Raw genomic sequence first — 14,624 nt, 5'->3', positions numbered from 1 at the left:
GAATAAATTAATTTTCTGCTTCTGCTTCTTGGAAGAAGCTAGAATTTTCTGTTTTTTCCCAAAAGTAGAAAAACTACTTCTGCTTTGGCCAGAAGTACTTTTTTATTTTGGCCAAGCACCTTAAATTTTCAAAAAGTACTTTGTTGACAAAAAAAGTACTTTTGGCATCCGAGAAGCTTGGTCAAACAGGCTCTAAATCTAATATTTATTTCTTAATTTAAATTTCCATTATTCCAAGTCCATTTATGATGAATATAATTTTAACTCACCAGCTACGAGTTACTTTTTTGTACCAAAATATTTAATAGATTTTATAGTTATATTATATCTTAGTCGACTAATATTTTAATACTTTTTTTTATTAATAACATTGAGTTTTGATTTGTTTATAAGTTGAAATATTATAAAGATTTGGACCAAGTTGGTGGATTGTGTTACAACTCATTGTTTAGCCCATCTTGACCCAAATGAAGTTTGAGCAGGGTTGACATTGACCCATTTATTGAGTCAGTCCATTTTTACCCGCCCAAATACAGCCTAAACAACCCATTTGCCCCTCCTACTAAAAATATGAACCGACCAAATTTTCATAAAAGATTGTCTTAGATTATTGAAACTCATAATTCATTAAGAGAAAGGACGAAGAAGCTTGAACCTTTATAGCATACTTAAAATAAAATTAAAAAAAGGTAAAAAAAAAAGGTTTCCTTTTAAGTTTCAAGTCGCAAAAGGAAAGAGGAAGTAAATTGAAACTTAGTAGGTAATAAGGAAATTGATCTCACACTTTTTTCTTTAACCTCAGCGCAGGGTCGAGGTCAGAGTCAGACTCGTCGCCAATAAACTCAGCGTGCTCATCGTCTTATTCGGCCGTGCATCTAGCCATTCCCCTGGTCAGCATGGGAAACTTCCTGGGCTGAGTCGGAAGACAAAGCCGCCCTACACCCGGGACGAGCGGGATCATCAACAACAACATTCACGACTCCTCATCCTCTTCAAGTCGAAGGAAGCAACAACATCAAATCCCTCCAAGCTAGGCACATCTGAGGCTGCCCCTATACCTCTCTTGGCCAATGTTGCCACGGTAACTTGCACCGCGATCTCGGGAGAGACTTTCGACAAGTCAACTGCCACTGATATACCGTCTCCCCCATCTATGACTTTCCTCTTCCTAGGCCTCTGGTCCGTATCACGCGGAGAAACTTTCTCATCTTCAATACAAGGAGGAGCCAAAGGAAGAACGGTCGTAGATGTTGAAATGGGGGAAGGAGTAGAGGAAGCAACGCCCCTCCTTCTCCTAAAAGATGGCATCGGTGCCAGGTTCTTTTAAGCAACCTCCTTGGTGGGGCCTAGAAAGAAACATAAAGATGAGCACAATAAAATGGGGAAGTACAAATATAACAACATCCAAAGAACGACGTTACCTTTCGGAGGGGAGTCGGTTTGTATCTCTGCCAAAAGCTCGACCAATCACGAATCCCCACAGTGCAAGGAAGGGCTTGCCTAACCCCGTTGGCGAGGTGCGTCACCAGCTGGAGGCTACGAGCAGTAGCTACAAAAACGAGAAGAGTTAATTCGTAAAGTTAAAACACACAATCTCATGAGGAAACGCAGAAAAGTAAAAGCACTTACGGGCGTGGTTCCAAGCCTCAGGAAAGTCTGCGACGTCAGCCACAACAAACTCGATCTTGACATAAAAGAAGTTGAGCCAAAATTGTTGACTACCCTTGTCATCCGTCTTGACAACGAGGGATTTGCTTCCACGGTGGCGAATATTTAACATCTTACCGCAATAGAAGGTTGGCATAAACAAGTGTACATTATGTCGAAGAGTGATCTCAACATCGGCCAATTCGGCGAATTTTGACAATATCTTGACCAAGGGCGCAAGTTGGATGGGGCAGACACGGTAGTAGCAGCAGAATTCCTCCACCAAAGGCGGAAAAGGAAGAGAGTAGCCGATGGTGAAGGGGTAGGCGTAAAGGGCGCAGTACCTTGGATGGTCGATATACACTTCGTCCTTGTCCGTGGGTACGATCTTTACTTGGTCAGGGATGCCAAACGTGTCCTTGAACTCCGCTAAACACTTGGCCGTCAAAGAGGATCGAAAAACTTCAGCCACTACCACCGCCTCCAATTGCCGTTGCAAGTATGGTTTCGCATCGGGGTTACGAGGAATAATCTCTTCCACTGAGGGAGGAGCCTCCACTTCAACGGTGGATATGGCATCTCCTCCGCGGACGAAGGCCACGACAGCCAGTGTAGTAGCTTGAATCTCCTCATTTACATCAGAAGACAAGTTAGACATGGTTGTAAGATTCGGGAAATTTAAAGAAGTGAAAGGTCTGAAAAAATGAAAGAAGGCTTTAGAAGCAATAAACAGAGAAAGGAAGTTTAGGAAGAAGATGAAAGAAATTTCGACAATAAAAGTGAAAGAAAGATTCAGAATCGGTGATCACCCTTCTTTTATAATGAACGAACCTTGGGATTCGAGGGGACTCGTCATGATTACAGTAGGAGGCGAAACGGCAGAACCAACCGGCGAGTTGCACGTGTCCTGATGCAACGCATCGAAATCGGCGTCATCATGATGAATGACATCACGTCCCATCTACATCAGGTTCTCTCCAAAGGTCACCCGGGAAAATCATGACAACATGAGTTTCAAATAAGCGGCCCATGTAACACTACGTCATCCGTCTCTGACGACGACTACGACCTATATTATCCACTTATCCAGTCCATTCCAAAGTATGACCTCAACAAGCAGAGGGACTAACTATATAGGTGAAAAGCTTCATTTCACGCATTTGATCTGGTCAACAGTGATAAAGCCTTTGAAGATTGTGATGTGTCAACGTTGTGACGTATCGACCTGACCCCAAAAGGGCAAGGTCATGTGAGAAGACAAATTGTCGTCGAGGTCGAGGTGGTTTAATGGAAGACAAGGGCGAGCATCCGTTTTCGGCGCACAGTAACAACTAGTTTTAAGATTTAGTTTTCCTAGAGAATATTGTAGTGAATATTCCTTTCCGTTGTATTATCTAGTATTTTTTGGCCCATGTACTCTTATAAATAGAAAGGGATGTAGTTCTAGAAAGGGATCAAACATTTTTTTGTAAAGAACATCATTGACATTTTCTCTGAAGATTCTCTTTTTATTGAATACATACAAAGCCTAACTTTACACTTTTTTTCTTATCTTTCTCTCTCGATCCAAGAAGAATCGGAATATTCAACTGCTTATTATTATCCATCATTGTCAGAAAGCTTAGTGGAAAATCTCACTCTTGTCGGGTGAACTTTGTCCCATTTATTACTTAAACGCCATTTATTATCATTTATTGCTATCTTTTACGTTTTCAAGCCTTTATTGCTCCATTATTGTTCTAGGATATTCTTATCTAATAGCACACATTTAATATCCAACATAAAAGTACTAGGTCCCCTTGTTCTATAAATCTAATAGTACAAAAATCTAGATCTAATTTTTTGGGTTATACAAAATGTTCATCAGTACACAGAATCAAATAATTTAGGATTTACAATTCTTTGACGTAAGATAATTATTATCTATAAAATTAGAATGGTAGTGTACCCCAAAACAAAAATTGGTAAAATAATGTATCTCCTCCTAGAAATATAAAAGCTAACATGAGTACTTATTGAAGAATGTGTACATTCAAAGAATGGAAGCTTTATTTGATGAGGAGAAACATTTACAGATTGTATAGCCCTCACCTTCAAATAAAAATCAACAAATATATACTTCAAAACTCAAGTATAACTTGATGTAAAGGAATGCCTATACATGAATTAATCAATTTGAACTTTGAATCTCCCTTTACCTATCTCTTCATTCTTCTGCAGTAGATCAATAAATCCCTGCAATAATGCAACTTCTCAGAAAAATAATTTTTGTTTAGCTGATGCTTACGGAGTCAGTTGGAATCGATTTGGAAACGTCCAGATGGTTCAGTCGACAAGTCCCCAGAAGGAATTCTGGGAGTTCTTCTGGTGTATTACCCTGGGGAAAAAATCATATATTTGCATAAACTAGCCTTTTCATGCAGTATGAATAGCAGTGTTGTTCAAAAACAAGATAACAGGACGTAAATAATTTCAGTAGAAAGACAGTGGTTTTTACCTGTATCAGAAATGCCATTTCAATAACAAGATTGTTTAAGTAACCAAGAACAAGACTGACCACACCCCTTGCAACTGTTGATGATCCAACATCAATGCCAAGCTGAAAATTCAACACAAATTGTCAATACTTGATATGAGAGCATAAAACACAAAAAGAGCTTTGCAGTACTCTTACCTCTAAATAATTTCTTCCCCGGAAATAATGCACTTCCAATGCTTGACCGACCAAGCAAGCTTTCTTACCAACGCTCTGCTTCACTATCCAGGATCCCTATGTACGATATAGTATATATATATATATATGATTGTATGTTCAAGTAACGAAAGTTGAAGTGGATTAATGAACTTCAGATAGTTAAAATCTTGCTTCACACCAAAAGAACCAACCTTGGAGATGTATGGTATGAGCTTAAACCTTGAATTCCTAAAAGAATCATCTCCACTGATAAAACGCTCGAGTAAGGGTGTTTCTTCCAAAGGAGATCTCAACATGTAATATAGAGCAAGATTATAAGTGGTTGCTCCTGGAACCTGACCCATTTAACAAATACCAATCAGTAAAATTAACTGTTAAGTCTATGATGATTATATATAAGCAGCATGCAGTAATCACCTGGATGTTGATGATAAAAAAGAACTCCGGCCTACCCTGAGCAGCATATCTCTAAACATTGCCAACAAAAAGTTTGAGATATGAAACATGCATATATTGACTGGTTTTATTTTTTCAAGAACAAGAAAGTACCTGAACTATGCTTCCTGGGCGACCGGCAAGGTCATCTTCACGCCTGTCAGATCTTAACCAATCGGCTGCAACCATCTGCATTAAGGTACTCTTTGCCTTAACCTAATAGAGAAGGATAAACTTATCAGAATTCAATAACGAGGAAAGAATATGAACCACATAACACGGTACTCAGGCAATGCTTCAATCCTAAGTATTACAACTATTACAATCACCATCAGATGATAAACTAGAGAAGCTTTAAATCTTTCAACTCTTTCCGGTTCTATCAGAGCTTCTCTAATTTTGTTGTTGAGGGTAGGGATCATAGCATGCAGAAGCATATAGTAAGGTTGCTACTTAAGAACTGAATCTCTGAACGTTATTTCTTTCATTTTATTGTGTAAAAAAGGAAGAAAGGGCAACAATAGCAAGTGTTTGAAATACTAAGATTGACTATTGTAAGACAAGCTTGTTATTGAACTGGACATTTATTCTTCGCTGAAAGAAAGTACTAAACCACATTGATTAATTTGCTGAGACAACCTTTTCCTGGTCTGCCAGGTAGCTTTCAGCGCGAATCAAAAATGATGATGGATCCGCAGCAGCCCAACTGCAAGGCATATTAAAACTTTGATCTTTTGGAAGAGTTGCTCCATAGCACAATGACACACTCTCTTCCCGAGCCATTTCTTGCAAGTCCATATAACCCTTTTTCTGGACTGCAACATTTGAAAATGTAAACAAGATATATTAACTATGTCAGAGTAACAATTATAATGTATTGGTTATTTCCAGCTCATAACTGCCTTTTAGTCAAACAACACTAACCTGCAAGATCATGTAATTTTTTCACAATATTTGCAGTGGTCAATTTTGTGTGGAACGAGTCCTGCATATTACAATATGAAAGAACCTTGTTATGAAACAACTTGATACTTTACATATTTTGGTAGGCTTAAACAAGGGAATACGCAAATTAATTGGACAATTAACCATTTAAAATATAATTCAATAAAATAAAAAGCTATTTAAAAATTTAGAGACCAGAGGGTACCATAAAACCCACTTCTGGACTTGCATTGGAAGTCCAAGCATGGTCTGAGTGTTCGTCGTCTGAAGGTTCAGGAACATCATAAAACTCATCAGCCGCATCATCCAATCCCGTGAGATTTGAGGATGCTGGATTTTTTCCATCATTTGTCACTTTGTCATCCTCGATCATTTTATAATCAACTTCTGTTTTGATCTCTTCCTTTTCACTAACAGGCAGATCAATATCCCTTGTTAGCGCAGCTGGTGACAATTCCGAGAAGTAGTTCCCTTCCTTTGCTCTGAACATCTCTCTTAGTGCTGCAAAGTAAAAGAGCACAGACCAGTCATTTCAGGCGAAAACATGCACCAAGGAGAAGTAGAATGATAAAATGAAATAAAATGTCCATTTCTTATTTGTGCCTACCAGCAATTCTCTCGAGGACGCGGATTGTTATCGATACTGAGGCCCCTTTCTTCAAATAAGGTTTCCAGAACTTCCAATCAATAGCAAGCATGTGCTTTACAATAGATGGTTTACCGTGTTTGGTTGGAGTTATAACATGTCCACCACCTGAACGATTCCAAAAAGGAAAACAGAAAAAAAGAATGTTTATGAATAGAAGTGTAAGGGAAATCGTGCCGGCCTTCATTGAAATATATAGTTTTAGGAAACAGAAAAGGCAATCAAGATCAGATTAAAGGACAAAAAATTGAAATGAAAGTATTACAAGGACATTATTACTAGGAATTTATGCAAGGGGATTTCAGAATGCAGGGTAAGGCTGCGTACAATATACCCTTATGGTCCGGCCCTTCCCCGGACCCCGCGCATAGCGGGAGCTTAGTGCACTAGGCTGCCGTTTTTACAAGAATGTGATGCTCAAGATTTGAACTTGTGGCCTAAAGCAATTTTGAACCTTCGTTTGCCATTATACTAGAAAAAGGGATTCAGCATTTTATATATAACAAAAAAATTCATATTTGTGCCATTTTTGTAATAAATTTTTCCGACGAAGGAGATTCAGCTCTATATAGCTCTGCCCCTGGTTGTAGGCATGTGAAAGTAGGACGGAAACAGAAAACTACTAAATGACTTAGTATTCGCTTACACTTCTTTTATGTAGAGAGTGTGCTTTAGCTTCTGTGGGAAATTCATGACTTTCTTTCATCCTTTTTATCTAGGGTCTTATCCGAAAGACTTATATTTCATATACCTTTTTTTACTTTGTCAGTAAGATCACAATTTTGGAAAACTTTTAAACCGTTCTTTTCTCTCTATTGATTGTTCCAGATAAGGAAATATGCCAGACAATCACAGCTATTATCTCGTCGACGTTTGTAAACTGTGGACAAATACTCAGAATGCTCTGCTACAGTGCTTATTTAACTGACAAATGATTTGGAAAAAAAAAACTGACAAATGAGAAAATGAACTAGTGTGAATGCTGCTGACACCCTGTACTCAAGGAAAGTTAACCTTCCCATAAAATAAGAACATTCAACTAGAGAAGCAAATTAAATGGAGCTAAATTAACATTTCAAATGCAGATTAAAAGTTCAAAGTTAAAGCATACATTACTTTTAATGCAGGCACGGACATATCCATTTTGTGGCGGACACTTGCTGTGGATGACAGAATGATAGAGAATAACTGCATATACACAGAGTAAAACTTAGCATATGGAAATAAAATTTGACAAGTTTATATTCATTTCTTTGATTACCATATGTGCCATCATCCTCTCTTCTCCAGTAACGACGTAGGAGCCAAGTCTCTTCTTTTTGATCCCCTGCAAAATGAGAGTTAATCCAAGCTTACATTGAGAGGTCAAATTTGTAAGAGTTATGAGTCTCACCATGGCAGCCAATGGTTATATAGTTGAATGTGTACTATATCTGTATGACCATCGAGGTGCTCAACCACACAGCCTCTGTAGAAAGAGAAGTCCCATCTGCAAAAAAAAAAAAAGTATCCAAAGTCTTCCTTTTCAAATTGCAAATACATGAACAAATATCCTAAAGATACATAACATCATTCAACTTCATTTAGGTGGTCTATATTAGTCATCCGAAAAGAACCACATAGAAGCCCAAAATTGTTAGTGGTACATGTATATGCCGAGTAATTGAAAGAACTGGAAGAAGAGTTAGAAATCTTACTCTGATCTTGAGGGACCAAGACACATGAGTGTGCGGAAAATGGCTTCAGATGTTCCTTCAATCACGCCCACCGCCATTACTGCTGGAGAACCATCCCGATGCTGAGATGCAAAACTATTTCTTATACCAAGGAAAATATCTACTTAAAATCAGGAAACTCGGACACAACAGATATAATTAGCACAAACCTTCCCATTCGGACCTTTGTCCTTCGCTTCTTTAAATAGCCGCAAGCCTGTGGGAAAGCATAAGATAGACATCTATGATTTCTGTCTGAAGCAATATGAAGACTCTGCTTCTTCTTTTGGATATAGTACAAAAGAATAATCCCTACCATTTTGACAGCCAAATATCTTCCATGGAGAAGGAGCAAGAACATCAGATGTCATTGCATCCACATGCATAGAAGATGCAGCAGTCGAATCCATGGAGCTCTTATGGGCCATCCTCTTTGAAACGCTCAACCTGTAAAAACCATAGGATACAATTCATTTCCATAAGTTACTGAGAGCATAACAAAGCCCTACTCCACCTCGATAAAGCCACCCAGGCCTAAAGTAGAACAATAAACCAATTTTGGTTGTTATACAGAATTTGAGAATCCAATTCAAACCAATGGTTAGTGGGTGGAATAGCTTATTTTCTTCATCAAGAACCTCTAGTTGTTCTATTCAATCACTGAAGGGCGTTGTATTTCATTAACATATGGATCAGATTTAACAGAAACACTGATATACCCTATTAAAAATTGGAGTATCCACTGCCAACCCTAAAGCAACTGAAAATGCATGGCATGGACTAGGCAACATAAGTTCCTTGCCTTAACCTGGGGCACGATATATAAAACTATGGGTATCCCATATCGTTGTTTTTGTATATACCAACTGTACTGATGGATTTTCTTGGGGAATGAATGCATGTTTGTATGCAAATGTTACCAGTCTTTTACTGAACTCTAATTAGAGAAAGAAGGAAATACGAGCGACTGTAAGCATAAGGAGCATTGATTTGGAGAATGAGCAGTTGTCTCATTATATGGTCTTTTACTGAACTATGAGAATTTGATTTTATAATTGTTAGAATGTCTCACATTGGTTGAGAGAATGAGTTGTTGTCTCATTATATGGCCGTGGACAATCTTCACCTCATTCATGCGATAACTTTCACAGTTGAGTTAGGCCCAAGATCTATTTTCTTAACATGGTATCAGAGCTAGACCAATCCCTGTTATTGTGTTTCCTAGTGTTGGACCCCCTTGTTATGTTATCTACGCTCCATATATACAGTCTGAGCATGCGTAGGGTGTTAGAGTGTTCCACGAGAATTGAAAGAATGATTTTTTGTCACCTTATATGGTGTTGCATAATCCTTATCTAACTTTTGATGCTCAGTTAGGCTCCATATTCTTTCTTAAGAATAGTTGTCTGAACTAGCTCGGTGTCTCCTCTATTTCTAGTATGTTAGCTGTCTATACAAGAATAAGGTTTTCTGGTCAGTTACATGGTAAGTTAAGTTAAAATGAGAGAGATGCCACTCTCCCCGTCATGAAGATATGAATCTGGTTACAAAAAGAGGACAGCATATGAACATCAAATGAAGCTTTAGAAGTAGTAATTTGAGCATGAACTGTTAAAAAAAATCAATTGTTAACCTGAAAGGTTGCCATTTTCTTCTTGAAGGAGCATGTAAGCTTCTTTCCAGGTTGAGTGCAGCATCCTTTAAACAATGTATCCATCTGGCGGCCTCTTCTGGACTGGACGCTCCCAACTACAAAAAAAAAAAAAAGTGAAAGAGAGCCTTGTATTCGAGTGTTTTATCCTGAAAGAAGAAATTCACTTTGTAAAAGGAGCATACCTTGAGCTGATCATTGTGATCAGAGGTGTTATACAAGGTGAAAATGAAGAAAACCTGCAAGGAGAAACTGATCATTTAATAAGGAAAAAAAAAACAAAAGAAGGTGGACCCTTGATTTATCTTTCAAAATATGATACGTTTTGAAGTTTTAGCACATACTTTTCTATGAAAGCTCTCTCTTCCATTGTCCGTGACACGGATGCAAGAGTCTATTATTGCACTTCTTATTGGTTCCTGACATACAAACGAGATCAATTAGCTATTGGAGAATTTGATATCATAGGAAATGTCAGATATGTACTTCTCACACAAATGCAATCTAAAAGGCCAAACAAATGTAAGTCCTGGTAAGAAGCCACAAAAGAAGCACATGTAGATATGAGGAATCAGTTTCTGCAACATGGAAAGTAAGTGTAATATTCTCTTTACTGAGTTTGCTCATTCGAAATACAGGCATTATCGAACTAGTCTCCTATTATGCAGTTTAAACAAAGAAACTGCAGTCCAGCAAGAACTTGAGGTACTTAAAATTTCTGTATGATATTTTACATATCATCCTTATCTCAAAAAAGTTATTGTTTAGTGGTGTACTACTATCTTTAAGGCAATAAACTTGAAGCCTGATTTGTAAAAGGTAGAGTATATTCTTCCACTTCTTTTATTGAATCTTAGCAGGCTATTACACATCAAAAGCAACAAAACTATGGAAATTCCCGTAGAAGAATTCAAAACTTTGTGTTACTATAGAAGAATCGCAAAGTCCATCTAGAAAACTAATCCACCAAAGAAAAGAACTACAACATAATCCTACTTCAACTAACCAGCTCTTTTCCTTTTTAAAACAGTTAAAACTGTCCATGTCATCCACAATTAAATAGCTCCCAACGTGCCAACTTGTATTGAACATTGGAAGCAAGAGTTCAAGAATAACAGAAAAGAACAAGTGAAAAAAAAAACTTAAGGAACTACATCAATAACCCCCCCCCCCCCCAAAAAAAAAAAAAAAAAAAAACCCCACACACACATACACTGACACAGCAAAAGCATATTGACATAAGAAAAACTCAAATTAACAGAAAAATGATCAAAAGAGGGATCCATATATAATTCAAATAACACCATTCAAATGCTCCTTACTAAGAAACATGTTGAAAGTGAAAGGGAAAAACAACAACAACAACAACAACAACAACAACCCAGTGGAATCCCACAAGTGGGGTCTGGGGAGGGTAGTGTGTACGCACACCTTACCCTAGGGAGGTTGTTTCCGATAGACCCTCGGCTAAAAGAGTTATTGCATGAATTAAAAGAGTTATTGCATGAAAGGGAAAAAGGAAATGAATTAAAAGAGCTATTGCATGAAAGGGAAAAAGGAAATGAATTAAAAGAGAAAGGGAAAAACAAAATGAATTAAAGTACCTCTTTTGGTGAAGTGGGAATGGATTTGAAGCTCTTGAGGCAGTTGTCTTGAAGAATGAAGTATCTTTTACGTGAATATTGCAGTCCAAACCTGTTTAACCTCATCAGGTAAAGCCACCCCTCCATTTTCCCTTCTCTTTCTTCCAATCCCATTTCACCTCAAATCAATAACAACCTCCTTTCAACAACTCACTAATCTTCAAATAATTTTCATTCATATGAATCATACATATATATGTATGAGTACATCATTGAAATGAATTCATGTGAGGACTATATGCATACATGCAATTTTTTTTTTAAAAAAAGTGAAATGGGAAGGGTGAGAAGGGGATGAAATTAATGATTCCCTGATCCCAAAAAATGGAATCAGAGAACCAATCTTTTTTTTTTGTTTAATTATTATTCTTTGGCAGAATGCCGGAGTTTTTGTGTGTGACCTTCCCGGCAAACTGCCAATTGGTTTTAATTCCCTTTTCTTTTTCTTTCTGAGTTTCTCTTCTCCTCCCCGCTTTGATAATTAACTGTTTTTGATGTTTATAGGGGAAGAGGAAGTTGACAGTTCTGTCTATTTACTCTTTTGTCCTCTCTACTTCTTTCAAATATATTTTATCTTTCCTTTTTTTTTCCTTTGCGAAAAGAGCTTTACATTTTGAGATTTTGAACTCCTTTCTCCTCCGAAATTTACTCCCTCTCCTTGAAATTAGGAATTTACAACAATGATATGATACCCCACCAATCATTTTCAACGTGATTTTGTTAACCACAAAATCGTATGTAAAATTTTCTATATGTTTCTTTCTGCTATTTTCCAGGAATATTTACTCAAAATATTAATAATTTATGTTATACCTCAACGAAAATTTTGTTGTACTTCATAAATCATGATCGTGTATGTAATAACCATTTTGTGACTGCAAGTACAATACTTATTTAGAGGCTGCGGATTTGGTCGAACTTAGTGTATTTGTCTCATACCTCGTATATCTATTAAGAATCTAATAAATGCATATAAATATTATATTTTGAATCCAGTAACTCAAATGATCATTCAGTGACACCTCGATCTATATAGTTCAAAACTTCAATCCCATCTTTGCATATTATTTAGAGGCTGCGGATTTGATCGAACTTAGTGTCTTTGTCTCATACCTCGTATATCTATTAAGAATCTAATAAATGCATATAAATATTATATTTTGAATCCAGTAACTCAAATGATCATTCAGTGGCACCTCGATCTATATAGTTCAAAACTTCAATCCCATCTTTGAATATATAGAGCTTATGTAGTTGTCATTCTGCATTTTAGAAAGACGGATTATAGAAATATATATTCTAATGCAGCCAAACTATTTCTTAACATTTTCTATTCGTACTGACCGTTTACTAGGAGGCTTAGCTAGGGAGTGAAAAATGGTTCATCGTAGAATCTCCTTCGACAGAAATTACATTACTAAGTTAATATTATTTTTCTATATATATAATAGATGTTAGAATTTTTCTGAGAATTCTCTTAGCGAAAATTTTGACTTTGCCACTAATATCGAGTTATTAGATGAATAGTATCAAAAGATAAATAATAAAACTAATAAAGCTGTTGTAAATGATACTAGTTAATTAAAAGCTTAAGGATATTTTGGTAAATGCATACCATCATTTTCCTGAAGGGGTTGTATTCCATTACCTACTGGTTATTGATCACTATTAATTTATGTCTTGCTAAGATAGATATTGATTAGAGTGGTTGGATTATTATAATTATAACTTGAAAAGATTACTTGCTTAAGATGTCTTATTAATGATAATGCGAATAAATGTAGTTAATACTGGAAAAGGAATAACCAGGGGCGGTAGTGGCTTTAGGCCCCAAAATTGATCATATATAAAATATAAACTATTATATATTTATTATAAGTGAAAACAGTTTTTTGTAATTATATGTTGCCAATTTTTATTAACCTGTTATAAAACAATAAAAGAAGAAGAATAGTATTGCAGAAAAGTATGGAGAGAGAATTCTTATTGATTTTGGGATGAATTACAATGTAATAGAACTCTCTATTTATAGGGAGAGAGTGACTTAGCCACCAAGTAATAAATCCTAAAATCTCTCTAAATATAGACATTCACCACAAATAAAATTCTATTTATAACACTCCCCCTGAATGTCTATTCAACAGATAATGTGTCTCGTTAAAACCTTAACTAAAATAAAACCCAATGGGGAAAAAATTCTAGAAAAGGAAAAAGAGTACACATATCTAATAATACGCTTTTTGGTTGCCTCGCTAAAAACCTTGCAAGGAAAATCCAGTGGGACAAAACCTTGTAAGGGAAAAAGAGTGCAACGTGCATTAACTCTCCTTGACGAGAGCATCAATTCACATCTTTGAGCCTTCGCATCCCAATCTTGTACACTAGCTTCTTGAAGGTTGACGTCGGTAGAGACTTGGTGAACAAATCAACCATATTGTCACTTGAACGAATTTGTTGCACATTAATATCACCATTCGTTTGAAGATCATGTGTGAACAATAACTTTGGTGAAATGTGCTTTGTCCTATATCCTTTTCTGAATCCTCCCTTCAATTGGGCTATGTATGCTGCATTGTCTTCATACAAAATCGTGGGCAGTTTGTCGCACTTCAAACCACATTTGTCTCGAATAAGATATATTATAGACCTCAACCACACACATTCTCGACTTACTTCATGAATAGCAATTATCTCAGCACGATTAGATGAAGTGGCCACAATTGATTGCTTAGTCGATCGCCAAGATATGACAGTGCCTCCACAGGTAAACACCATACCTGTTTGAGATCGAGCCTTGTGTGGATCAAATAAATACCCAGCATCGACATAACCAACAAGATCGGGACTGCAATTATTGCCATAAAATAAGCCCATATTAGTAGTTCCTTTTAGATACCATAATATGTGTTTGATTTCATTCTAATATCTCCTTGTAGGAGTAGAGCTATATCTTGCTAAGACATTAGCTGAAAAGGTTATGTCAGGCCTTGTAGTATTAGCAAGATACATTAGTGCACCAATTACACTAAGATATGGTACTTCAGGACCAAGTAGCTCTTCATTCTTTTTTTGAGGTCGGAATGGATCCTTATTCACATCAAGTGATCGAACAACCGTCGGAGTACTTAATGGATGTGCTCCATCCATGTAAAACCGTTTCAATACCTTTTCTATGTAGGCAGATTGATGAATAAAAATTCTGTTTGCCAAATATTCAATTTGCAACCAAGACATAATTTTGTCTTTC

The 14,624-nt window shown here is 36.7% G+C and overlaps 1 protein-coding gene and 1 pseudogene across 1 annotated transcript; both read right to left on the bottom strand.

Moving 5' to 3' along the window:
• Positions 1 to 3,163, bottom strand: LOC107788560 (uncharacterized). The gene is made up of 3 exons (XM_016610235.2): positions 1,630 to 3,163; positions 1,422 to 1,549; positions 1 to 1,346 (listed from the first exon to the last, which is right to left on the bottom strand). The coding sequence occupies exons 1-3, from the start codon at positions 2,303 to 2,305 to the stop codon at positions 1,152 to 1,154; spliced, it is 999 nt and encodes a 332-aa protein (XP_016465721.1). The 5' UTR covers positions 2,306 to 3,163; the 3' UTR covers positions 1 to 1,151.
• A 511-nt stretch (positions 3,164 to 3,674) lies between these two features.
• LOC107788561 (protein ENHANCED DISEASE RESISTANCE 2-like) lies at positions 3,675 to 11,949 on the bottom strand (annotated as a pseudogene).
• Positions 11,950 to 14,624: the final 2,675 nt, after the last annotated feature.

The sequence above is a fragment of the Nicotiana tabacum genome, chromosome 11 (assembly GCF_000715075.1).
Source record: "Nicotiana tabacum cultivar K326 chromosome 11, ASM71507v2, whole genome shotgun sequence".
In the NCBI taxonomy this organism is placed as follows: Eukaryota; Viridiplantae; Streptophyta; class Magnoliopsida; order Solanales; family Solanaceae; genus Nicotiana; species Nicotiana tabacum.
This window is presented reverse-complemented; position numbering and strand designations above follow the sequence as displayed.

What these genes read in the sequence shown, in the direction of transcription:
- LOC107788560 (XM_016610235.2), bottom strand. Translation starts at nt 2,305, where the DNA reads ATGTCTAACTTGTCTTCTGATGTAAATGAGGAGATTCAAGCTACTACA. An exon ending in TGAGGCTTGGAACCACGCCC is followed by an intron (nt 1,550 to 1,629) that starts GTAAGTGCTTTT and finishes TCGTTTTTGTAG; the next exon opens with CTACTGCTCGTAGCCTCCAG. An exon ending in AACCGACTCCCCTCCGAAAG is followed by an intron (nt 1,347 to 1,421) that starts GTAACGTCGTTC and finishes GTTTCTTTCTAG; the next exon opens with GCCCCACCAAGGAGGTTGCT.